Below are 26,493 nucleotides of genomic sequence, written 5' to 3' on the forward strand. Positions count from 1 at the left end.
AGAAAACAGCACAGAGAGGAAAATGCCAACCTCATCCCCTTGCCCTGAGATTCTGATCCAGACTATGGCCCTATATTTCTAAAAATAGAAAGTGGAGAGCGCTAAGCATGATACCTGGCTTGCTAACCAGGTATCGGGTGGCACTGTGGTCTAAACCACTGGGCCTAGGGCTTGCCGATCGGAAGGTCGGCGGTTTGAATCCCCGCAACAGGGTGAGCTCCTGTTGCTCGGTCCCAGCTCCTGCCAAACTAGCAGTTCGAAAGCACGTCAAAGTAGATAAATAGGTAACGCTCCGGCGGGAAGGTAAACACTGTTTCCGTGTGCTGCTCAGATTCGCCAGAAATGGCTTGGTCATGCTGGCCACATGATCCGGAAAAACTGTCTGTGGACAAACGTTGGCTCCCTCGGCCAGTAAAGCAAGATGAGCGCTGCAACACCAGAGTCATTTGCAACTGGACTTAACTGTCAGGGGTCCTTTACCTTTTTAACCAGGTATCAGCCATTCACCATTATACTCATCCATAAACCAATGAGTACGAGGCAGTTCTGTATGTTCTTATATGATTACCCTTCCGACTGATGAAAATAATTTGGCTATTCTATACAACTACATAGATATTTTAAAGACCTAAGCCAGTGGTTTTCAACCAGTGTGCTGTGGCACCCTGGGGAGCCTTGAATGGTGGTCAGGGGTGTCGTGGGCAACACTGGCCTCTGTCCCTCTTCCCTTTCCTCCCTCCTCTGATGACTTCTTATGTCTCTGCCTCCCAAAGGCTTGTGCAGCTGTTTGTTGCAGCAGCTCTGGCTACAATGCAGACGAATGGTGCCTCTGGGGCTGGCTAGGGGGTGTTGCTGCCAGGAGCTGAGGCAGCCTCAGAGTAAGCAAGAGAGCGGGCAAGGAAGCCCACTCTGCCAGCCCTTGCTGTTGGGAATGGACAGACAGGTCCCAGGCCCCTGTGGGGCACTGTGAGGAGGCACCTCTTTCTGGGGCAGGGGGGCAGCTCAGAGACCAGGGGCGGCAGCAGTGGCTGCCCAGAGGACTCCCAAGGAGAGGGGGGATGAGAGGAGGCTGAGGGAACATGCCACAAGGGAAAGTGTTGAAAAAAGGCTGCCAGCTCTGCAGGAAAAGGGTGATATAACTGGGCTTCTGAGCCCCACAGGGGTGTCACAGAAAGAATGTAGTTGGTCAAGGCAGCCATGGACTCAAAAAGGTTGAAAACCTATGACATAAGCCCCGATGTAGGGTTGAAAACTTTCTGATATACAGTGGTACCTTGGCTGTTGAACGTAATCCATTCTGGAAGACAGTTTGACTTCTGAATTGTTTGACAACTGCGGCGCAATGGGCAGTTAGCAAACTCAACTGAGAAAACTGAGAAACATGCCTCAGAAGCCGTTTGACTTCTGAGGTGCATTCAAAAACGGAAGCATTTCCAGGTTTTCCGCGTTCAAAAACTGAAATGTTCACCTTCCGAAGTGTTCGACAACTGAGGTACCGCTGTATATTTTTCAATGGGAAATGTACAATTTCTTTAAAAAATCATTGTTCCATAAAATTTACTAGTAGCATAATGAATGGATACAATACAGATCAAATAGGCAGCTTCAGAGTTGTAGTACTAATTAACTTTTTCATGTGACTATTCCTGGGAAGCATGAATGAATGTACTGTATAATAAATATAAATGCATTGATCTTTGGTCAAGCTAAAATGACTATATTAACTGTTTTCCATGCTTTGATTCCGCACCCCCACTTAAAAATGTGAACAATTTAGTTATTAAGCTGTCATATCTTCAAATATTTAAAAGTATTCCAGTAACATTACTTCCAAATAAAGCTTTGACTTGGTTTGAATATAACATGTGGCCACCTGTCATGGTCATGGATACTTTAGTTGAGATTCCTGCATTGCAGGGGTTGGACTAGATGACCATTGGAGCCTTTCCAACTCTATGATTCTGTGATTCTATGTAAACCACATTAGTAGCACTGGCCTATACATGTTTACTCAGGAGTAAGTCCTACTCAGTTTAATGTGGCTTGCACTCATGTAAATGAGTATACAATTGCAGCCTGTGCTCAAGGTGATTTTTTTTTTAAGTAGACATGTATACAATTGCATTGTAAGGGGGTTTTATTGAATTGTTTTCCCTAATCAAGTATCTGCCAGATTGCTAAGAGCTAACTAGAGCTTAAATGCAAATCATAATATTTCTCCTCCTGTATTTCTACTGACTGGTTTTTTGAAAAAACACTTGAGAATCTAGACCTGTTTTACCATCCTGTAGAACTAATGTTGTTAAGAAAGCGTTTTAATCAGGTCTGAATGCATTTGAAATATTTTGCCAGAATATTATTGTTGTTGGCTGCCTTTGGCACCAGATTTTTGTTGGGAAAGCAGGATATAAATTATATTGATCTGATCTTAATAAATGAATCTGTTTCAACACTGCTTTTTTAGGGTTAGTTTACATGATTTGATGAATATAATATTAAGAGAAGAGGTGAATAAGGGGGGGGGGACCACTATGGGTGAATCGCCATACGTAAAGCTGTAATTAAAAATGTTCTCTGTGGCCCATTTAAAAATGTACTGAACATCTGGGAAAATAAGGGCCTACATTCTCACTACCAAATGGGCCAGGAATTACAGCCTGCAGGGATCCCAAAAGAAAACATAGAAGAACCTCCAAAGAAACTAGCTCAAGAATTAAAAACAGGCAAAACACTTCACTTCCAACACAATACCATAAAAAGGTGGCAACATGCACTCTTAAAAATATCCCAGGAAAAATAGTCACACACTTGCTCACCCTTCCACCAAACTTACCAGACAGCCTTTTCCTCTTACTTTTCTAAAAACTTTTGAAGGGCGGCTGGAAGACTAGGCCCAACCACTTTCTTTCTCTTCCAGAGATCTGGGTAGCGGGAGGCCTGCATTTGTCTCGTCAGCCAGCCCTGCCACTGTCCAACATACAAACAAACAAACAAACAAACAAAACACACACAAAAAAACAGAAGGGGCCTTAGTGGGCACCAAAGTGTTGGGTGCTTCATGGCATACAGCAGGCATAGACAAACTCGGCCCTCCAGATGTTTTGGGACTACAACTCCCATCACCCCTAGGTAACAGGACCAGTGGTCAGGGATGATGGGAGTTGTAGTCCCGAAACCTTTGGAGGGCCGAGTTTGCGTATGCCTGGCATACAGGATGTGAAGTTCACACTGTTCCTCGGTTTGTCCCCAGCACCTGTCTTTTAGGCATAAATATGTTTTTTCAATATACTTTAAAAATATTTTTCTCTAGTTTTAATCATCTTGCAGTGCATTTATTAAACGGAGGTAATATCATGTGACAATGGCCTGTGATGTTTTTAACTGATAACCTTGTCCCATGTAGAAGGGTACTTTTAATCCTTGCAATACAATACAATTAAACTAATATAATTAGTAGCATTCCTACAAAATGTAAGATATAGCGCCACTCAAGTAAAACACATTATGGTCCTGGGCGATGCCTTCCCCACTAAGAGTAATGCACACAGACTTCATTTTTCACAACATTTGTAAAATATTTATTTGTTATTCTCTTTTTCCCACTTTGTTACAGTTTTTGTCTTTATCTTCCCCCCTGCTCCTTGGGGTAGAAGGATGTCAAAAGGTCCCAGTCATTCCTCCTTGGAATGCTAAAGAGGCGAAGATAATCTTGACCTTTTCCAAACACAGTGTTTTGATTTGTTGGGCACTGCATTTCTTTCTGGTTTACACCTGTCACTAGCCTGTGGAAACAGTGGAATTAGATTCAGTCAGTCATTAATTATAGACGACACAGTGAAAACGCCAGCATACCTGTGCAGTTCAATACAAACAAGATATACAAATGTTTTTGATATTCCATCACCACGGCCTAATGGGGATGACAAAGCACTCCAGATTCAGTTCACTAGTGTGCAAATGCAGATGCATTAATATTTAAATATTCTGTGCCCCGCCCCCCTTGTCATGCTTCAGTGTTTATCTGTGCTCAGTGATGGAGGTCAGTGATTGATGTGGCTCTCCAAATGTTCTTGGATTCCAGCTCTCATCAGTCCCAGTCAACACGGCCAAAGGTCAGGGTTGATGGAAGTTGTAATCCAACCACATCTGTAGCGTCACAGGTTCCCTATCTCTGGTTCTGATGCTACAAATACAGTCATTTATAGGTGGTGTTACGAGAAACTAAACATATTCAAGGAGGCAAATAATAATAAAATAATACTAGCAAGTATTTATTAGAGGGGTATTTAAGCCTATTATCTCATGCCAAAGTTGTCTTTTAAATCACTGTATACTGAAAAGCATAGCAATTAGCAAAACACTTGATAGTACTTCTGGCAGTTTTAGGTTTTCTCTCCCAATACTATACACATTTCCCTGGGAGTTAGTCCCACATTGCGGCTTATTTCTAAGGATGTATACGATTGCACAGTAAACAGAAGCAGGTTCATGCATTTGCTTAAACATGTGAAATCTGGGCTTGGGGGGCAGGGACACAGATGCAACCCCACCCTCAACATCCCTGTTCATAACAACCCATCTGCTCAGTCCCCAGCCATCCCCATGTTGAGGATGGAAGGTCTGCAGAGGGCTCCCACTTGTGTTTGCTTGAAAGCGAACAAAACCCTTTATGTGATCAGGTACCCTGATAATGCGGGTGGCGCTGTGGGTTAAACCACAGTGCCTAGGACTTGCCAATCAGAAGGTTGGCAGTTCGAATCCCCGTGACAGTTCGAATCCCCTCTGATCTTGTAACGGTGTATTTTTTGGCATGCTGTTATCATAATCATTATTATGATTAAACAGTGGCTAACAGAAGCGTGACCTTTGCCTTTAAAAATGATTCAAAGCTGGAGGAGTGAATCTTGATCCTGTGGGAAGCTTTCTCCTCCCCTTTTGGATTGCTTTGATGGAGAAGTTCCCTGAGTACAGTTGATTTCCCAGTTATATTTATGTAAAATAAATTTATTGTTAATAGGCTCAAAATATCAGGTAAAAGCAAAGCAGATTAATTCTATAGTTGTCATGCATAGTTTGGTTGCAGGTGTCATATTGATGGATCACTTGTTAATTTCTAGCCCACCCTTCAACAGTTTCCCATGGCGGCTTACATGCAGGCCTTGGGAACATCTGCTTGTCAGCTCTTCCCATCTTTCTCCCTTGAAAGTTTCATCTCTGTCTCCTAGAAAGAGATTTAAGAAGGAATAAAGCCTGAGAAATTAATCTATACTCATTTTCGAGTTTCAGGTGTTACTATATCCTGTACTATTAGTGTTCAACATCAAATATTACTTTTACCCAAAAGTCATGTTAAAGGAAAAATGACATTTATGATGCCTGTACACCCTCAAATTCCAGAATTAATATTAGATACTTCTCTAAACTGAGATTCAAGCAGAGTGAAATGCCCATTAAGGAACAAACTGGGAAATTTATTCATCTCCAGAAGCTGTTGGCTAAAATGATCGAAAACATATATTTGGGCATAGCTATGCTTTTAGAATTGAAAATTAGGAAAGAGCATTAACAATGCAAGCGTAATTATAATGTTGAGGAACAGATTATGCCTAGGCATCAATGGATGTAATTACATTAGGAGTTTAGTAATATATGAATCCTAAGCTTGGTCAGATTTCATTATGTATACTAACTAACTGATTATAGAAGAGAAGGATAGTCCTAGATCCTTTTTAACCTTTGTAAACAGTACTTGTTCTTATCTGACAATGAGGGGTACTATGATCATTTGTGTAGACAAAGATGGATTCAGAGGCCAATTCATCAATAGTCTACCAATAGCTATTACCCATTACGCTTATATGGAATCTCCAAGTTCACAGATAGTATGCCACTTCATATCAGTTGCTTGGAACAACCGTGGGAGAAGGCTAGTAGTGGCAATTTTCCCATGTAAGGGTGGTGGACCTGTTCAAATGGCCCACCCTTGGAGACTGATGGAAACTGAGGAGTTCCTGAATGTTCTGGGTGATCTTCTAGCAGAGATAGCTGGCAATACTATCAAAGCTCTGGTTTAGCTATGGAATAGTAAGATGAAACGAGCCATTGACACAATCGTTTCCAAGTGTCCTGTATGGTGTCGTGGAGCCTGAGTGGCTCCTTCTTATTCTGGAGAGTGGTGGACTATGAAGCAAGCCAAGCAAATGGTTGTTTTTGTTTGAGTAAGTGGCTCAAGTCTTGTTCTGAAGCTGACTGAACCCTGGTTAGTGCACATAATCATGCAGGCTACGAAGAAGGCTCATTTCTCAGTTTGCGTTGCATCCTCTAGTAGTTGATAGATGGAGTTATTTCAGGTGGTCCAGAGCTTACTGATTCCCACTGTGGATGAGGGACCAACTGGCTACACAGTTTCAGGATAAAGTTGCTTGACTTTGGAGTGACTTTGACTCTGCAGTTATTACATTCCCAATGCCATAGGCAGTGATAGGAGTGCCAACTTGAGTAGCAAATAAATGGGGGCAGGTAAGCTATACGCCGGCTCCCTCAGCCAATAAAGCGAGATGAGCGGCGCAACCCCAGAGTTGGTCACGACTGGACCTAATGGTCAGGGGTCCCTTTACCTTTACCTTTTTAAGCCCCACCCCACATAATCAAACTCAAGTTGTGGCACAAAACAGCACATTTGAATGGCAGTGTTCATTAACTCAGGGGGTGTGTGAGCCCCCTAAAAATATTTTATTGGGTGTGTGTTGGCTTCTATGGGCAGTGATAGGTTATGGGGTTAGTGTCAGCTTATGCAGTCAGGTGATATGAACAAGGTGCCTATTCCATACTCATGTCTTGTTCGAATAAAGGGGGGGGGGGTCCTTCCCCAGAGTGAGACATTCTGGGTAAGGTGACCTTGGAGAGTGCCTGCACTGTCACCACTTTTTGTAGGCTAGAAAGTATTTTTTAAAATGAGTTAAACATTTAAAGTTGCTAAAGTAAATATAAACTTGTAACTAAACTTAAATTTGATCCCCCCAATTTGAATTTCTAGCTGTCAGGAAATGTACCCTTCTGAGCCTCCTCGTCCAGAATGTCTTGGCCTGAGAGTAGAGTGCCTAGATGTAATACGGCATTGGGTATATATGATCGCAACACATGCTTTAATACTTGTGCTGGGAAAGGGAATGCATGAAGCTCCTAAAAAATACTCCATGCCTGCTTAAATATCACAAACAGTTTCCTTAAACCTGCTATAAAACCAGCCAGTCATATAATGGATCCATATGGCTCTTGCTGATTGGAATGAAACTTCAGCCACTTAGTACATTTACAAAGTGTTACATAGGAGATGCATAAACACATTTCAGCAACAACAGGTAGGTAGCCCCTGGGTGGTTTTTTGTGGGGTTTTTTGCCTAATTTCATTCATTCATTTGTGTGTGTGTGTGGTTAGTTTTGAGTTCTGAGCAAGAGGAAGGAAGGAGGAAGGAAAAGAAATACACGGAGAACAAGTTCTATGATAAAGAGATCAAGAAAGGGGAGAAAATATAACTGAATGCAAACATATGTATTTTCTATGCACAATATCCCAACTGTACAAAAATAACTGTAAATAAATAACTCCTATTTCCAAATCAAAATAAATTTGGCTTCACCAAACCAAAATAAATTCACCTACACTGGGGGATGTTATGGTGGTAGATGCACACAACCAAACACTCAAATATCTCTCATATACGTTGTGGCCTTTGGTTCATTCTGGAGCAGGTTACTTCAAAAGCAAAGAGAACAGTCTACTTTTACAATGAGAAGAAAATGTAAACAAAAAAAAAGATTCCCATTTACCTCTGGTTTATGATTTGTCCATTTACCATCTGCATATCCATTTCAAATTATTTGGTTCTCATATAGGGCTTGGATATTGTTAAAGCTAGCTGGAATTTAATACCCGAGGACTTAGTATGTTCCCAATGGCAATCTACTGTAGGAAAAGGTAATATATGGCTCACACAATTGATATCTTAAGGTCAACTACAAACTACTTATTTTCCTGGTTTTTATTTTATTTACTTAACCAAAGACTCATGTTTCTTATTTCTTATTTCTTTAAAGCTAAACAAGGGGATTGTGGCTCAGGTGGATGCAAACTGTTCAAATATTCTCTTGCCTTCAACGTATGAACAACACCAACAATAATTTTTCATGAATGATTTAAAATTGTATTAATGCAAGTTTCACTGCACATATCTTACCGACCCATGGTTGATGTTCTCCTAAAATTGGGATGTATCCTAAAACAAGTGAGGATATAGTTGAATATGAAAATGCATATCCATGTCAACAAACCTTCATGAAACCTTCATGAAAACCAGTAATCCACTAACACTTTTTTTTTTCAGACTTTGGTGTATTTTGGGAGATCTATGTGCAATTATTGTGAATATATTTCCTCCTAATTTTATCATCTAGAGTAGCAATTTATTCCTCCATGTCTAGCTCTCAGGGAAGTTTAGAAGAAATATAGAAGTTGTCAGCACATAAGAGTCAACACATTACTGCTGTACTGCAGCCATTTATAATGAAACCAAAATGAGCACTCACTTGTTTGGCATTAATTTAATGTCCCACTTAGCTCCTATCAGATGCAAATAGCTGCCTCATCCGTTTAAGGGTTTCTGAGCGTGCATATAATGAAGTGCTCTGTACCTGTCAAGTAAGCAGAATTCATAACCGAAATCAGAAATGGATGAGGAAATTCAGTGTCCTTGTTAAAAAAAAAGAAATTGAAACTTCAGACATGGCAATGTCAAATTTATACTTCATGTTGATTTTCTGCTGCACGTTTCACCTATATTACCCCCTGGGCTGAGCTTTCCAGGACAGAATGTCCAAGGATACATATAAATATACCACATTCCTAAACGCAAAGTCAGCAGGTGGCAAAGTAACAGCTGCAGTTGTCAAACACACTCAAAACAAAATAAATTGGTCAGCCAACCTCTTGTATTTAAGTCATTTTTACATCCTGTATTTTAGAGGAGGAAATGGTTTAATTTTAAACAGTATTCTAGTTATGATCAGTCTCCCCGGAGAAAGATTTTTATGAGTATAAATGGAGATAATGACTATCATTAGTCACTGCCATTAGCATAAAGCATTAGAAACTCTTATTCCATTCATAACAGACTTTGACATGACAGTAAAAATATGACTTCCTATCACTTCTGCATGCTTTCTGACTACAGCTGTTTGCTATTCTTGCACAGCTAAACTGATATCAAAAGGGTGGTAAGAGTGGTATTTAACAGCACCTTCATCATCACATCTAATTGTTTTCCACCACAGGGTGTGAAGCTTTATGTTCTCTATCAACCAAAAACAAACAGCCATCCTGCTTAATGGCTGCTCAATTAATGTTTATGGTGCTACTTTTATACCATGAGTTATTTGACAAATAAACTCCAAGAAGCAATTTAAGAACCTCTGAAGCTTAATGATAACCCAGCTGATATTTTAAAAAGAGCTAGGGGGCGGGGGGAGGAATCCGTAAATAATTTCTTACTTGCAGGCTCCCTATGAGATTCACTCTCCACCTCCTGACATTTTGAGGGATGTTTGTTGGCCATCGGGGGATGGGCTTTTTCTTTTTTCTTTTTTACACCTTGCCCCGCCCTCCAGCCTTAGGAGCCCTCAGAAAAAAACAACAACTGTGTGCAGCAAGAGCCTTCAGAGGGGAGCTATTTCCATAGCAAGAATTGTGAGCAGAGAGCACCTCTGATTTACCATGAGGGATGGTTGGTTTCACCTGTGTTGCCCCACCTTCCAGCTCTAGGAGCCATCAGAAGTGAGTTGCTTAATGGTTACTTGGCCTGTTGGTAAGCTGCAGCCTTCCTTAGTGTTTTATGTGTATCTAATGAAATCTTAATTGGTAATTGCTGATCATTATTTTTTAGTGTTATGCTGCAGTAATATTGTATCTTACTAGGCATTGTTTTTGTTTTTATTGTGTGGCAGTGTTTAGACTTTGATTTTGGGGTGAACTGCTCTGAACACAGGTTGACTTGTGGGAAATGAGGTATATAAATAAACTGAGAATGGCAGTGGTTGTAGTATTAATTGTCAAAATGGAAAGAAGATGAGATCTAGAGAGAGACAAAAGGTCTGCCTGTCTTCTTTATAGCCTTGCTTGAAATTATTGTTAAGTAAAATAGAGATGAGTTGGGCATCCCAAGTCATACAAAGGTGACACTAAGTTCACCACACTGCTGAGTCTTATCCCTGTGATGTCAAGTTGCCCTTTATAACATAGAGATGATCTATCCCTTATCATAATTCTTCCTCCATCTATGCAGAAGTGGTTACACTGATTAAAAATGAGAGTTCAAAGACAGACTTTCTGCTATTGCTTTGGTGCCTATTAATTAAACACCTTCTCTTTTGTATGAAGCCCTAGTAGGCTGTGTAAAATTAACATAAATAATATGCTTTCAATGAAGAGGTGCCACTGCAGGTTCTGAACGCAAATGATTTCGAGCCGCTGTTGTTAACTGCATATAGCAGTAATATATTCATCCAAGATTTTTTCATTTTGTCTTCCTGATCTCTAGTTTCTAATGATATATTACAAGCCTGTGCTTTTCCAGCGCCAAGGCAATTAATCATTAATATTCTTGTGTACCCCAAAGTAACTGGACAAAATTAGACAAGAAAAGAACCAGACTTGAAGGCTGACAAAAAATTCTTATCGGAAATTACATGTATTTTTATATCATTAATGCTCCTTGATAGACACACAGTAAATCTGTTTTAATGGCACCACTATAATAATATAGTAGTCTTTCTTCCTAATCTCCTAGAGACACCAATAGATCACAGGGTCTGTTCCTCAACAGAGACAAATGAGTTGGCGTGTTTTAAAAGCTGTCAGGCCTTTCTGACAACTTCCATCTGAGAAGGCGGCAGAGCAATGACAAAGTTATCACCTGACTGGCTGATGTTTGATGCTGACTGCCTTTGATTAAGAGGCAATGAGCCATTTTGGAGTTCATTTTGCTGCTCCTAAGCACCTCTTCATCGAAAATTATGCAGTTGGACTGATTTGTATTTGATTAGTTTAACATCGCAGTTTTATTACGTGTAATAAATAAAGTCAGATTTTATGGGGTTGCTGCACATTAAAAGAACCATTGAGGAGGGTGCAAAACATATTTTTATTTCCTGGGTTATTTGCCTGACATTAAAAAACCCCCACCCTATATGCATGTCATATTTAAGCAATGTCACTGCTTAAACACTGGTTGCTTTCATAGGCTGGTATTTTACTACTTTTCTTGTACGTATTGTGAAAGCACAATGCTGTTTGCATTCTAAAACAGGCTAAAGAAATTTTAACCACTAAAGCAAATACAGCCCACCTTGCTTGTATTGTGGCCTGCTGGAGGGTGAAGAACTTCACCTGTTGTTTGCAGTGTTAGACAGGCAATAAAAACAGGGAGTTTACGGGGGGGGGGGGGAGCAGCTGCCATGTATGGCTGATGGATTTTTGCTGGCAATAGTCCACACAGTCAGCAAACTGATATCTGTGTTAGGAAAGAAGTCGCTTGTAAATATGGTGATGTCCCTGTACATAAACTGCCCTGTATTCAGAAGTGAATGGATCAACTTACTAATTCTTCCCACATTGCACTGTGTAAAAAGTCCAAGCTGTGGTAGAGGACAAATCCCAGGCTGAATTCCTGGCATGCCTCCTCTTAAAGAATTTCCAGTAGCAGGCTGGGATAAACTTCTGCCTCAAACCTCAAAGAAGCCACTGGCTTATCAGAGTATGCAGTGATGGGCCCAGCAGGTTAAGTAGTCTTACTTAGTATAATGTTGTTGCTTATACTTTAATTTACAGTGGTACCTCGGGTTAAGTACTTAATTCGTTCCAGAGGTCCGTTCTTAACCTGAAACTGTTCTTAACCTGAAGCACCACTTTAGCTAATGGGGCCTCCTGCTGCCGCCGTGCCGCCGGAGCACGATTTCTTGTCTCATCCTGAAGCAAACTTCTTAACCCGAGGTACTATTTCTGGGTTAGCGGAGTCTGTAACCTGAAGCGTATGTAACCTGAAGCATATGTAACCCGAGGTACCACTGTATTGTGTATTCAAACTGAAATAGAGGTCGCATCTTTATAATAATACACAATCTGCAATGAAGGTTTCAAATGAGAGAAGATTTGTCATGGCATACTTGGAAGCCAAGTGCTTTCCCTAGAATGAAGCAGCTTGTGTTTGATTAGATGAAAAACACCATCATTGCTAATTTTAACAGATATAGGTCCTGATCTGAACATGGCTGTGCAGAATCTGTCTCCATTAAACAGTTCTTCTGAGCTATACCTTATTGTGTTTGTTTTCTTGTTGGAGAAAAGCAAATACGTTTCCTTCTCTTAAGCTTCTAGTTAATGCATGGTTAAACCACATGACAGCACTGTAGCCAGCACTTGCTTATAGGTTCTGTCTTAAGTCCACCCCTAAAAGCTGAGCCATTTTGTTTGTTGTTCTTTCCCAATTTGTTGTGACAAAATGTTTCTTATCTCCTTTCATCCTTTAAATAGATCCTGCATGAATAAAGCCTTTGAACTCCAGAAACTGTTATTACTTCCATCTAATTCACCCAAGCTGCAAGATCTGCTATCAGTTCTTTCTGTAACTGAACAAAGCTAGATGCTGTTGTAAGGTAAGAACAAATGTTTTATTGCATTTTAATATGAGAGCCTTCCATCTTGGTTACCCTTCCAGCTTGTTTTGTTCTATTCCATCTCGATAGCTGCTGCCCAGTAAGCTCGTCCTCAAACTCAGAACTTCAAAAATAATAAAGGGAGTTCTGCTGGAAAGCTGTAACAGCACTGAACAAAACTTGTAGAGAGGCACCACAAGCACAATAGAAGGCATGTACTCCAAACTCTCCTTAGTGTCCCTATTATCCTTAGGGAACTAGCAAAATGCCTAGCATAACAACAGGTGTGTATGTGTGGAGGGAGGGTATTTATAGTGTAAGGATCACTAGGAGGAGGAGGAGGCCTCTGTGCATTTGCTGTCACTGTGTGAGGATAGGGAAGCCACCTAATTTCATTAGTGTAGGGCCGGTTACTTTTGTCCCTTGTGCAAGTGTCCCTGGTATTTTAGCCCATTAAAGTGAGCTGCAATTATTTACTCATGAAGGAGACATTAAAGGATCCCAAAGTCCTGGTACCTAAGACAAGGGTTTGAAGTGAGGGACAGGCACAATCTTTATTCAACTGTATGCTTTACTGTAGCATTCTATTCAGAAACTTAACTGGAGCTATAGAGCAAAGCCTGCTCCTGACAGCAGGCTCTCCCCAACCTTTCATCTACGTAGAACTATCTTTTTATCTGTTTCTTTGTCACAATAGAGGGTGAAGGAACATTGGAAATTAATGTTTATGCATATAGCTAAAGTGTGTTCATAGAAAACACTTCTATTGAGTGCCTGTTCAGAGATTTACTGCAGAAGCTACAATACACACACCTCTCAGTTCCTCCACCACTATAATGCTTCCATTCACTTTGAAAGAGAACTTGGATCTGTCCAGCTCCGTTGATGTGAAATTGAGAAACAGATTTGGTGGGCATTGTATGAAACTTGTTCTAGATAACATTTGTGGTTTCCCTACTTCATAGCACAATATGGTATTCAGATTATGCAATGTATGGTACTACAAAAAAATTATTTTTTATTTTACAAAAATAATTACCATAGCACTAAAGTGATATTTTGGGAGTAAATGCAGATTTGATCTGCCTGTCTAGCATGGAATATAACATTTTGTTTTCTGAAAGAAATCCTACTGTTCTAGTATCATACTTACAGAGAAAATGAAGCTGATTTTAAGCACTATGGCAGCACAAAGAGAAAATAAAACCCCAGTCTCTCTCACCGCATCCTATATGGTGTTCCGAATTCTGGCAGCCCCACTTTTCCAATCTCTCTTGCACACTAAGCTTGATAAACTTCAATATTTTTTTTTTTTCATTTCTGTAGTCTCTCTCAGTAAACTCTTTGAAAACACTTCTGAAGCCTCATTTATTGAGAATTTGGGTTAGAATTCTTAAAACTTTTCTCAAAAATTCCTAGAGAGGCTTCAGCTAATGTCTGTCTGATATCATGGACTGGATAACTTGACCCTTGACTTGGGTCTGACAACCCATTTCACTGTTTCATGGTTTGTTGGATTTTATTGGACTAGCTATGAATTTTTGCACTCTGCCCTATGGTTCTGCGCATGAATGAAATAGCAGAAGAACACAATGAGGTTCAATCTAAAAGCACAAAGACAGCACCCAAAAGAGCAGGATATATTTTAATACGAATAATTTAAATGCAATCCTTTTCTCTTACTTGGGAGTAGCTTCAATTGTACTCAGTGGTTATTACTTCTGAATCGACGTATTTAGTACTATTGCTTACAAAGCTGAAAAATTTGGTTGTAGTAGCTTGCTTCTACTTCATTGATCACCTCTGATGTTAGCTTTTTATTTTAATGTGTTTTTAATAAAGTCTAAATCAAAAGACAAATAGTGTTGCATTAGAAGGGGAGTATTGACAAAAATATATCTGGACATTTGTATTTCCATTCTGCCGAGTGTACTTTGGAAAAGAAAAGGAAAACATTTAAGTGTAAGTTGAGTTCTAAGCATTGCAAAGAGGAGGGAGATGAGAGCTCATCTAATTGAGATTCTCTCAGCACCTAGAAGTATTCTGGGCTTGAAAGACAAGAGATATTTCTTGGTGTTTTGAATATGTCTTACTGTTCTGTTTCAGAACCTTTTGTAGGCTTGGACTTGCCCATCAGCAGTGAAAAGGTGATCCCACTTTCCAGAAATGATTGTAGAATGAGTGAGGGTTTTTTGCAGGGTTAGATGCCAGTAGAAGCATCTATCTACCTAAAAGTAGATAGATGCCAGTAGAAGCATCTATCTACCTAAAAGTACAGCTTACTGATGTTAAGTGCTGAGGAACTGAATGGCTCAGTAATGAGGGTTTATATAATCCCAGTTTGCATAACATTTTGATGCTATAATAATGCTTTCTCAGTAAGAGAGGCTATGAAAAGTGCACAGGTAATATAAATCACATAAGAAACTCAACCTGAATTTCAATCTTATTCCTACTGAGGGCTAGTTCATATGTTACTTTAACTGTAAACCACACAGAAGCTCAAGTACCTCATATTCCAGATTCCCCTCAATTACAGTAATGCTAATTTAAGTGCATTAGAATTAGAATCAAGTGGTACTCATGATCTGGCAAACCGCACAATTAATACAATGCGTGAACCCCCTCTTACATAATAATTTCCAGAGGGGTAGCTATGTTAGGCTGTTACAGCAAAAGCAACAGGTAGTGTTGCAGTATGGTAAAGACTTGCCAGATCAATTTGTTGGTCCTTAAGATGGTATTTAGGAACGCGGGTGGCGCTGTGGTCTAAACCACTGAGCCTAGGGCTTGCCAATCGGAAGGTAGGTGGTTCGAATCCCTGCGACGGGATGAGCTCCCGTTGCTCTGTCCCAGCTTCTGCCAACCTAGCAGTTCAAAAGCACATCAAGGTGCAAGTAGATAAATAGGTACTGCTCCGACGGGAAGCGTTTCCATGTGCTGCTCTGGTTTCGCCAGAAGCGGCTTAGTCATGCTGGACACATGACCCAGATAAACTGTCTGCGGACAAATGCTGGCTCCCTCGGCCAGTAAAGTGAGATGAATGCCGCAACCCCAGAGTCATTCGCAACTGGACTTAACTGTCAGGGGTCCTTTACCTTTTTTAAGATGGCATGTTTATTTCTTAGCTAATAGGCATTCTGTTGTGATGAGGGATTGGTAGGTAAGATGTACACCAAAAATTGCTCGGGGTCTCATATTTACACCCAAGTCATATAGGTTCAGAACAGACTTCCACTTGAGCCGTGGATTTCTGTTCATACAATAGGACCTGCCCTTCCTCGTCTTTTCCCTGTAACCCCCACTCTGACAGCCTGTTCTGAAGTGTTCAGGGACATTACAGAGTTGATTTTAGGGGTTCAGGGGGAGGAGAGGATACATTACATGCTGGCATTTGCCCACTTGGAATGTAATTCTTGAGTGTGGAATACAGGGCACCAGTGATCAATGCTGACTCACCACACACAGTAATTGATACTAAGGAATAAAATGATACGTTTCAGCTACTGCACTGCAATTCAATTATGCAATGTGTGAACATGATCTCAGAAGCCTTGTTTACTGTGCATTATCTTTGTTTTGTTTCATATGCTGGCAGATTATTTTATCAATACCATCTGTATTGCACACAGATGTGCTCCATTATTTTTCTAGTTATTTGTTGGTTCTCTCATTAAGTACTTGTTCACCAAGGGCAATAACTGTAGTTTTATATCGCAGATGCAAAAATATAATATCATAAAGATATACCATCTAGTAAGTGATTAAGGATTCCTTTAGGAGGCACCAACATGCAATATTCTTTGGTCAGTGTTCAAGCTATAAAATTGGCTTGCCCCTACACCTCTCTGATTCATCTGGCCAAACATTTGCATGACTGCTTATATGCATGAGTTACTATTATCCACTGAGAATATAATTCGTGAGTAAGCAGATGTTCTTCCTGCTATATAATGAGACTTGTGGAGTCTTGCTTGATTAGTATAAAAGATAGAAATATCACCAGCAAATGAAAGGAATGAGTCTCCTTGACAATATAATCCCTGAACATTGCAGATATGATAAAGACTTCTACACACAGTTAATTGTCATAGTGTATATGGGGTAGAGGTAGCCTAAAAATTAAGGTAATGACATACAAGTGTTTTGTGCTTCCTTGCCCATGCCTTCCTGCCTTCTGTAAAGTAGCACTGGAGATGCATATTCTTCCTGTTATGCATCTGAGCTTGGATTAACTCATGCAATTTTTTTTTAAAAAAATGCACAGAACATCCTGAATGTAGTGATGCCTGTCAATCTCCAAGACATTAACTTATAACAAATATGTGTGTAATAGTATCTCATAAGCTCCATCTTATCTGGTTTTGTAAGCTCTTAATTGGTGTACTTTTAGTGGCTTAGATTTTCCTGCACAGAAGGGTACCACCTTCTGCTGAGTTACCAGTTATCATGTTAAGAATCATGGTTATCTGGATGAGGGATGTCGATGTTTGATATCATTATAATTGAATCACATGATTTGCCTCTGGCACTGGAGGTGTGGACATCTGGTATGGTTATTCATATGGGAAGCTTTGGGCTGAAATTTGAGGAATATCAGGGAGATTTGTGAAAGAACTTGACTAATGCTTTCCTAACAGCCACATGGAGTTGTTGGAATGGTCCAGTGGCGTAGCGTGGGGGGTGCAGGGGGGGCTGGCCGCACCGGGCACAACATCTGGGGGTTAGGGTTAGGGGGCGCAAATCCACGGGTTAGGGGGCGCAAATTACTTGCCTTGCCCCGGGTGCTGACAACCCACGCTACGCCACTGGAACGGTCTCAAAGAATGAGGTGTCCAGAAACATGTGGTTAATGCTATCTTCAATTCCTTGAAATGTGGTTTAAAGATAGGGATTTGGAACCTGTATATCTACTAGCTCTGATTATTAGCACCAACTAAGCCAAGTAGCAAAGTAATAACATAGCTTATATAATTCAGTATTTCGTTTTCTTTTAATGCTATGACTTGAATGCTCTCCCTTATTAAGAATGCTCTGTTGAACTGCACATGATTTTTACTGAGGTTTGAGATGGCTGGACTACGTGTCTTGCAAGGTGCCATACTGCTAGATAATCCAAGGAGAAGCTGGAATTCAAGGTGGCTTCCCCTTACTGTCTCAGGTAATCAAGAAGCTCTTCCCAAAGCTTCTGCTTGTCTCAGATGTTTCAGCAGAGGTTAGTGTAAACTAGGGAAGACCATCATGTCCCTAGCTTGGATTATAAATATTAGTAAATCATTCCAGTTGTCTATAAATTATATTTGCTAGCAGATTAAGACTCTGAACAGGCTTAGACTGAGGGCTAACTAGATGTGACATTGGAGACTCATGACTTCCCCCCCCCTTTGTTGTTGTTTGCTTCTCTTCCCCACTTGCATATAAAGCAGAGTGTGTATGTGGTAGACCTACATTTTGGGGGCCCTGAAGCTTGAACTGTTATGGAGGCCTCTTCAGAACCAGCCATGAGCTCTGGATAACCACTTTCATCTTCTTCAGTGGGATTGTTCCACAACAGATCACCACAAATTTTCCACTAGTTTGTGGTTTTGGTATCCACTTAAGTACTTTTATGAACACATTGTTACTCCTCAAGGGTCATGACCTCTGTTAAAAAGTGGGGGGAATTCAGAACAGCCATCTTGCCGCAACGCTCCACCTTTACAACATCTATGCTACTGACTCTTAAACATTGGGATTGTTGAAATATGTACAACAAAAAAATCTATTTGAGTCGTGGAAAAACTAACCATGGGAATGTAAGATGAAGGGGCAGGCCAATGTTTGGTGTTCCTTTCCTGTGAGCCCCTATTATTTATAATGTTATTTTTAACCTTGAGGAATTTGCAGCAAATTCTATTAAGAACTGGTTTGATCCACACCTCTTGGAATAATGTGTGGAGTGGAAAGCAGTTCTCCCTCGGATTCTACACTTCTCCAAATGTTGCAATATAGTTCTCTGCTCAGAAACATGTCAAAATGCACAGCCTCAGGTTAATATGCTCAGATATGCATGCCTTGAGAGAAAATAAATAGATTTTCGGTGTGTGTTTTTTTAGCAAATATGTTAAAAGATAGAGAGTGTTCTCAGCAGTAGCACTGCAATTTTGGCATGCCCTCCCTTCTCATATTCAAACAGTTCTGACCCTGATGGGTTTTAGGCACCTTTTAAGGACACATGCATTTACTCAGGCAGTTGGTTAAATTAAGATTACACTAAGATTATTATTTAAATATCTAGATTATTGTGGAAATAGGATGGAATGGGTTTTTGAATCAATACATGCCAAACTCGACACACTCTTGTCACTTGTAAATGGTATCCCAAAGGAAGGCCAATATTGAGGCATGGCTTTTGACCACTTGAGTTTGTTCTATCTGTATGTCCAATGTGCAGGTTTAAAACTGAACTCTAAATCTCTGATTACAAAATAGTCTTTACTAAAACAGAGTAAAACATAATGTAATATTCTTCTGATTACATGTTTACATTGTGCCTTCTCATATGGTGATTAAACATCCTTAGAAAGTGTCAAACAGGATTTTGAAAACAACCACTTTAAAACACTATTAGCAAGCCATCTTATCAGGGCTCATCATTTGAATGAGAATGTCCTTGGCTATATTTGGCAGCTAGCATGTGTCAAAGAATGTTCTCCCATATGTAAAGCATAACAAAAGTGGGGAGGGAACCCTTCTAATTGGTTGATCCATTTGACAAGGGAAGGTTATTGGAAAGGTCAAGGAAAAATCCCCAAACATGACAAGCTACAGGTAATAGGAAATAAAATATTTATAAATGAAAATGCAAATTCCAGAATCTATACAGTACTTAATTACCTGTTTCTTCCAATCTATTCCTAAATGCATTTATCAGAAATCAGTCTCTCTGTAACCAGTGAAAACTGGCATAATTAGGATGTGTTAGACCTCAGTTTACCTCTCACTAATGCTAGAGATTCCTATTGAGTCTGATTCATACATGCATGTACATCACCCTGTTTCATCACTTGCTGTTTGGCTTAGTCAATAAAGGCAGCAGGAGAAGGTGGTAGACACAGAACACTAAAATGTTAAAGGTGGAGGAAATACAATTTTGAATGCTCCCTATGTTTCTTACTGAATCATAGCTGCATGGCAGGAGGGAACCAACAACCCAAGGTCTACTTCAGGAAACAAAACATACAATATATAAAACCATGGTCAAGATTTCTGTAGGTCTTATGTAGCCTTGCATTAAAATTATTGTGACTGCTCTGACCATATATTTGTATGGCAGGTGGTTTAACACCATAAACAAACCAACAGTAAAATGGGAATCCTCCTCTAATTCCCTCAGAGGCCTATTTAAATATTCAAATGGTTTCATAAGACAATAACCATCCTCTGACTGGTCATTAAGTATCTTGGCAACTTCGTTCTGGATAGGTAAAGTTTTGATGTCCAATCAACTTTTCACTCCATTTGATATCTTAGTGCATGAATGCGTGCTGTATATTTTGCTTGCTTAGGTCTAAAATTGGCCTTTGTTCTATAAACCTCCGTTGTGATTTACAGATTAAAGAGCCAAAGCCGGAAAGTGCCTTCATGCTTTCTGAATCTGAAGCATGGTGCTTTCCTCATGACAAGATTAAATGTTAGATGCCAAAGGTGATTCAGTTTTTCTTTGCTATAAGCAGTAAATGGGCCCTTTTCACAAGATTTGTGTAACCAAAATAAACCTTCAAACTAATAAATACCAAGGATTATGAATTGAATTGGAATTGCTGTATTTTTTTTTTTACCTTTAGGAAAGTGAGCTTTCTTACACACACACACACACACACACACACACTTTAATGCAATCACAGTAAGTCGCACAGCAAAGTGGGAAGACCATAATACTTAACAAGATTGGAAACTACATTCCATAATATATCTAACACGGAGTGTAGAACCAAATGGTGCAAATGTCCCAGAAGGCCTGTAAATGCCATATTGGTAGTCAAGATAACCCAGGAGACTAACTGGTGTGAGCTGTAAAATGAGATCCTATTTGCTTATCTGCTTACCTTGAAGCCTGAGTTTTGGTTTAGTTGGTTGGGAGAGGGAAGGCTTCTTACACTGTCAGCTACTCCCTTATCTGAGAGATGGGAGAGTTGGAAAGGGGCCTCTAAGCCAGGGGTGAGTTAACTGGGCTATGGTTGCTAGTTTATGTAGCTTGCTTTTTGTATAAATAACACAACATATTTCAGTGTCCATCCTGTGTCTGTAACAGCAGCAAGGCTTTGCAGGGTTTTGTAAGCTTGCACTTTCTTCTAATAAAGCACTGGAACTGATCACTGTGGCATTTTTGGCATCCTTGCATCAAACCACTCACGCAGACCCTCCTCTGGGCCTGTAGATCAGGACACACAGTAAAGTTTCAGTGCAATTAGGGCAGTGAACCCACCAGTTGAGTAACTGAGTTGCTTTTAGTTAAGGTCTCAACTATTTAATGGTTTAAATAAATTGGGTGTTATGTTGGAGCCATTTAAGAAAGATGGGAAATAATTGGTTTGGGAAATCATCTCAAATGCCTTGGCTTAATCAACTTTGTGTACAGCAGTGCCACCAAACCCAATTTACTGATGAATAATTTCAATCCTAATTCTAAAATATTTATATAGGCAACAAGCAAATTGGTAAAAGTTTTTAAACCTTAATGAAATTCCACATTCTTCTAGGCAGGAAGGCTGTCCTACCTTGCTTCGTTCCTTGTAATGCGTTAAATGTCAGCTCTTTGTTTAGAACACAGACCATTCCAAAGCCCATGCACTGGAAACAATAATGATCCTATGAATGAAATGAGACAATAACTCAATGAATGTTAGGTGCAAAAGAGACTAAAGTACCTGTTACATTACTTCCTTGTCTCAGCTATAAATAAACTTTTGATAATCATGATTGACTTTGGCCTTGTCAATATATTTATTAGACTTATGTCCTGCTCCTCTTCCATAAAACCAAGAACACTTTATATGTGGTTTCCAGGTTCTTCCATCCAACCACCTTACAAAGCCAGCTTAGTTTGAGCAGTAGAGCATGATGTCATCCTGATGTTTTGGACTGCATCTCCCACCAGCACTAGCCAACACCACCAGTGCTCAAGGATAATGGGAACTGTAGTCCACTACATACTCCACATATGCCTTTGCACTTTGGGAGATGCACATTTTCTTGGAGCTCAGCTACAAACTCTACTTTTACCTCCTAGACTTCTTCCCAGCCTACAGCAATGTACATGCCATCAGTTAAGGGGAACATTGTTCCCAGACATGAACGAGACTTGGGGAAATGAATTCCTGCAAATATGCTTGTTTGGGGGAGGAAATGCCCAGGACATCCTGAGAAACATTTAGCAAAAGTTGTTAGGAGTTTTTTAACACGTGGCCCTGCCAGAAATATAGAAGCTGGCACCCACCAGTTGAGCAGGAGAGAGATATGCTGCACTTATCATGGGAGGAGGACTAGAAGCAGCAAAAGGGAAAGAAAACACATTTCTGAGCTGCTTGGTAATGTTGCTACTTGAAGTGAAGTCATCATACATGAGGTAATAGAATACTTTTAAAAGTTGAAGCCAGTGCTTTTTTTCTTTAAAAAAATGTTTAGGGGTACTCTCATTTTCCTACTCATATTGAAAAACTGCCCCTCAATGAGGCCAAACTCAGATTCACAAAATGTTTAGGGGTATGCATACCCCTGGGTACCCCCAGATAAAAAGCACTGGTTGTAACTTACTTTTCCTCACAACAATCCTGTATTATTGCTTAATTGAGAAACAATGCCATCAGTCCTTGATTGAGTACAAAATAGACACTATTCAAGAAGCTAGATGCTGCGTTTTGTCCTTTGAAGCTGGTCATGTAGTATTTACTTTAAGTCAAAATAATGGTTTCAAACTGCGCTCCTGGGAACCCTGTGTTTTCTCAGAAGCTTCTAAGAGATCAGTTGTGCAAGCTTGCCCACCACTATTAGTCTGCAAATTGTTAGATGTATTCTCAGTTTAAGTACAGCAATGACAATACCCACCTGATTTGTCAGGGATTTGTGTAAATTGTCTGTGCAGCCTAGAAAACAACCTAGAATCTTCTGCAATAAACTAAGGTTCTATAGTAGATGTAAAAAGATTTTTCAACCATAGAAGCTATGTGAAAAGAAAAGGCCTGTATTAGAAACGGGGGTCCTACATTGGTTATCCCCACTAGAGGTTATAGGTGTTAAAAAAACTAATATGAGAAGTGAATGGATTACTTATGGAGATTTGGTGGTGAAAGAAGGAGGGAAATGGAGATTGAAACCATATGAACAAGTAAAAGAATATGTGTATGATTGGTTGCATTACTACCAGATTAGCGAAATGTTTAAAAAGGATGTGAAAGAAAAAGGATATAAAGAAAAAGAGTCGAAATTTCAAACAGAAATTGTTAATAATGATTGTAAGATAATTTCAAAAATGTACAAAATCTTATTGGAATGGCATACAATGGATGAGGAAGTAAAAGCGGTAATGATTCAATGGGCCAGAGATTTAGGATATAACATAGATATGGATGATTGGCAAAAAATATGGAAAGAAAATTTGAAGTTTACAGCATGCACCACACTAAAAGAAAATGTTATGAAAATGGTATATAGGTGGTATATGACACCAGTAAAATTGGCAAAAATGTACAAAACTTGTAATAAATGTTGGAAATGTAAGGAGAAAGATGGTACATTTATGCATATGTGGTGGGATTGTAAGAAAGTAAAGGGGTTCTGGGAGTCGATATATAATGAACTAAAGAAAATGCTGAAATATAGCTTTGTTAAGAAACCAGAGACCTTTTTGCTGGGAATAACAAGAATGGATATAAATAGGAGGGACTGTAAACTTTTTCAATATGCAATAACAGCAGCAAGAATGCTGATGGCTCAAAAATGGAAACAAGAAGAAGTACCGACCTTGGAAGAATGGAGAACAAAATTAACAGACTACGCAGAACTGGACAAACTAACTGGGAAAATTAGATTTCAAAAGGACTACAAGTTTTTTGTGGACTGGGGAAAATTTACAGAGTATTTGAAAACTGTTTGTGAGGAAGATACAACGCTAGTGTGCTTTAAAGCTTTGTGAACATACAAGGAATATTGTAAGAAAGTAAATGAGGATAGAAATATGGTATTCAAAGGCAATACTAAAATTAAGGAATGTGAAGACAGGAATTTAATTATGAATGATTGTCAGAGAAGTTGAGGGAGGTCCAATAAGCTAAAATATGTGATGTGGAAATTTGTATGATTGGAGTTTCTATGGAAAAATTTAATAAAAACTTTTTAAAAAGAAAAGAAAAGAAAAGGCCTGTAAGAAGAAGAAAACCATTGGCTATACCAGGGGTGAGATCTTCAGGTGGTGTTGGTAGCTTAGCCACAGCTTGCATGGCCAATAGTCAGGGGTGATGGGAGTTGTAGTCCAACAGTATCTGCAGGCCACAAGTTCCCAATCCCTGCTGTAAAGCTAGGACCTGGACCACTCTTTCTGAAGTTAACTTCCTATAATGGTCAATCTCAAAATCACCATCTATTAACTCAGTGCTCATGATGTGAGCTTGGATGAGACACTCTATGACTAAGCCATGAACTGGGGAAAAACCAAAAACAATAGCCCCACTTTCACGAGAGATATTCTGTAAGGTTGACTTCTATTGTTATTGCAAGGCCATGTCTTATTTAGAAATCTTTATGCACAAACCTTCGTGTTGAAGTAATAATCTTCCTAATTTACTGCAGTACAGCAAAGTTTCAGTTCTACAAGGTTTGCCAACCTTTGCCCTCAGGTATATTAGGAGGAAGAGGAAGAAAGACTCTAAGTTCGACACCTTTCCTAGGCCAATTCCAGTGTAATTTTTCCTCACTGGAAGAATACCTGTGGAGGAACACATGTACAAAAAGTCATGCCAGGAATGCAAAATCTGTCAGTAGGTACAGGGGACCAATCAGTTCTCCTGGCATGAACTGGTATCATGCCAATTTGAGATGAATTCACCTGCAAAGTGGAATAAAGAGGAATCAACAAGACGAAAGAGAGCTATTGCGAAGATTCTACCACACATAAATCTGGCACAAAAATGAAGAAACATAACCCATAATAAAATCCACAAACCTGTCTGTGTTCTGGAAAAAAAGTATATTTAATGCATTTCTGCTCACAATGGATAGTTTATTTACAAAAATTATATGATGGTGGTTTTTTTAAAGGGCTCCTGCTTTTAAAAGAAAAACAACTCAATGCATCATGTTCACAACTACTGTAAACATTGTTAGAAATTGTTTACTGGGCAGTTCGACACACAACTCAACACTTGCTTCTGCCCCCCCCCCCAACACAGCTTTTTCTTGTCAAACAAAAGTGTACTGTGGCACATATTAGAGACCATCAGTATTTTATATGTGAGCACACATTTGCAGCATGATCCTGACCATCTTTACTCGGAAGTAAATCCCACTGTGTCCAATGGAACTTATTTCCAGTTAAGTGTGCACAGGACTGTGGTGTTGGGGAACTTAATAAACTGAAAACAAATGGTTATTTATGGGCAACAGTTCCAGGGATTGAAAAGAAGAAGAAAAACCAATTACCCTGAGGTGTGTGTGTCTGCATGTGCAGATGAAGAACTGTATTTATTGCTTACCTGAGCACTACGTAACTGTGCTGGTTTGCTGTCCACTGTGTTTGGATCCCTGAAACAGTGAGACAGAACATTCAGTGTGACAGCTGTACAGCTAGCTAAGTCAACTTCAATAAACACAAAAGAATCAACTGACAAGACATATGTTTCAAAGACTACTCAAGAAAGTTAGCATGCAACTCCAGCTGCAAGAGATTTTTTTTTTTAACAAAATGAACAGCAACCGGCCTATGTTCTGTTCTCATCAAAAAAGTAAACCAATCACATTGACAAAAAGCCACCAGAAACAAAAAATTGTAGTTAAAAGATTTCACAGTTTTGGTATCCCTACTATAAAGTCTTCCTTTTTGGTCATAAAAAATTTAGGTTATATATTCACCGTTAGCAAGAGTTGCATTACTATTATTGTTAATTTTAGTTCTGTTTATTGCCTCGAGGGTTATATATTGTAAAATAATTTTGTTGCCGCTAGTTAATGTTAATTAGTTGTTTTAATAGCCTATAATACCTATTTGTTATGTTTTGGCAGGTTTACTTTTTTAACTATCAGTAACTTAATCACTTGGAATATTTAACATTGCTGTTGCATACTCAAAATTACAGAGTTACTATTAATGTTACCTGTTTAACGTTTAGTCATCCTTTGAGTCCTGCGACATATTTCCTTAATAATCATCAGCCATCAAGTCTGATATTCTCAAAAGAAATAACAGCCCTCTAAACTGCCTTCAAGGGAGGTGATAATTAGCACTGAAAATTACAAATAAAGTTTTTGAAGTTGAAGAGCAACAACTGGGCAGTGACACTGATGATTGGTTTGTCAAGACAAATTATTAGATAACTACGCAAATGCAGTCAACACACTCCTCGGAGTGAAAACAATAAGGTGAGTCTATGCAATGCTTACATGTTGAATGGGATATTTAATGTGCGGGGAAACTCAAAGGTTGAAGAACTAGCATTTAGACAGTCTAACACTGGTAAGCAGTAATCTTACCTCTTTAAACTCCATTACATTCTCACGAGAGACATGCTAATACAAACAAGTCAATCAGAGTGTGTG

General features: G+C 39.5%; 1 protein-coding gene and 1 long non-coding RNA gene across 5 annotated transcripts in view; one reads left to right on the forward strand and one right to left on the reverse strand.

Moving 5' to 3' along the window:
* LOC309339426 overlaps positions 1–26,493 on the forward strand; it is a 142,657-nt gene that overhangs the window by 98,531 nt on the left and 17,633 nt on the right. For 2 of the 3 annotated variants that reach the window (XR_014155335.1, XR_014155336.1), the window contains 2 exons: positions 12,584–14,939; positions 14,984–15,551. This is a non-coding gene — a long non-coding RNA (uncharacterized lncRNA). Of the gene's footprint in view, positions 1–12,583; positions 14,940–14,983; positions 15,552–26,493 lie in introns of those variants that run through there. The other variant, XR_014155334.1, reaches the window with a different exon arrangement.
* KHDRBS2 (KH RNA binding domain containing, signal transduction associated 2) overlaps positions 3,555–26,493 on the reverse strand; it is a 354,578-nt gene continuing 331,639 nt past the window's right edge. Inside the window, exons 9-16 of one of the 2 annotated variants that reach the window (XM_081857320.1) lie at positions 25,434–25,482; positions 24,494–24,667; positions 21,465–21,555; positions 8,587–8,691; positions 8,242–8,276; positions 7,664–7,756; positions 5,151–5,221; positions 3,555–3,782 (exon numbers count right to left, since the gene is read on the reverse strand). In XM_081857320.1, coding sequence (XP_081713446.1) covers positions 24,550–24,667; positions 25,434–25,482 — 167 coding nt within the window. In that variant the 3' untranslated portion in view covers positions 3,555–3,782; positions 5,151–5,221; positions 7,664–7,756; ... (2 more) ...; positions 21,465–21,555; positions 24,494–24,549. Of the gene's footprint in view, positions 3,783–5,150; positions 5,222–7,663; positions 7,757–8,241; positions 8,277–8,586; positions 8,692–21,464; positions 21,556–24,493; positions 25,483–26,493 lie in introns of those variants that run through there. The other variant, XM_081857321.1, reaches the window with a different exon arrangement.

Source organism: Podarcis erhardii, assembly GCF_964252035.2.
Source record: "Podarcis erhardii genome assembly, chromosome: 3".
NCBI classification, from domain to species: Eukaryota; Metazoa; Chordata; class Lepidosauria; order Squamata; family Lacertidae; genus Podarcis; species Podarcis erhardii.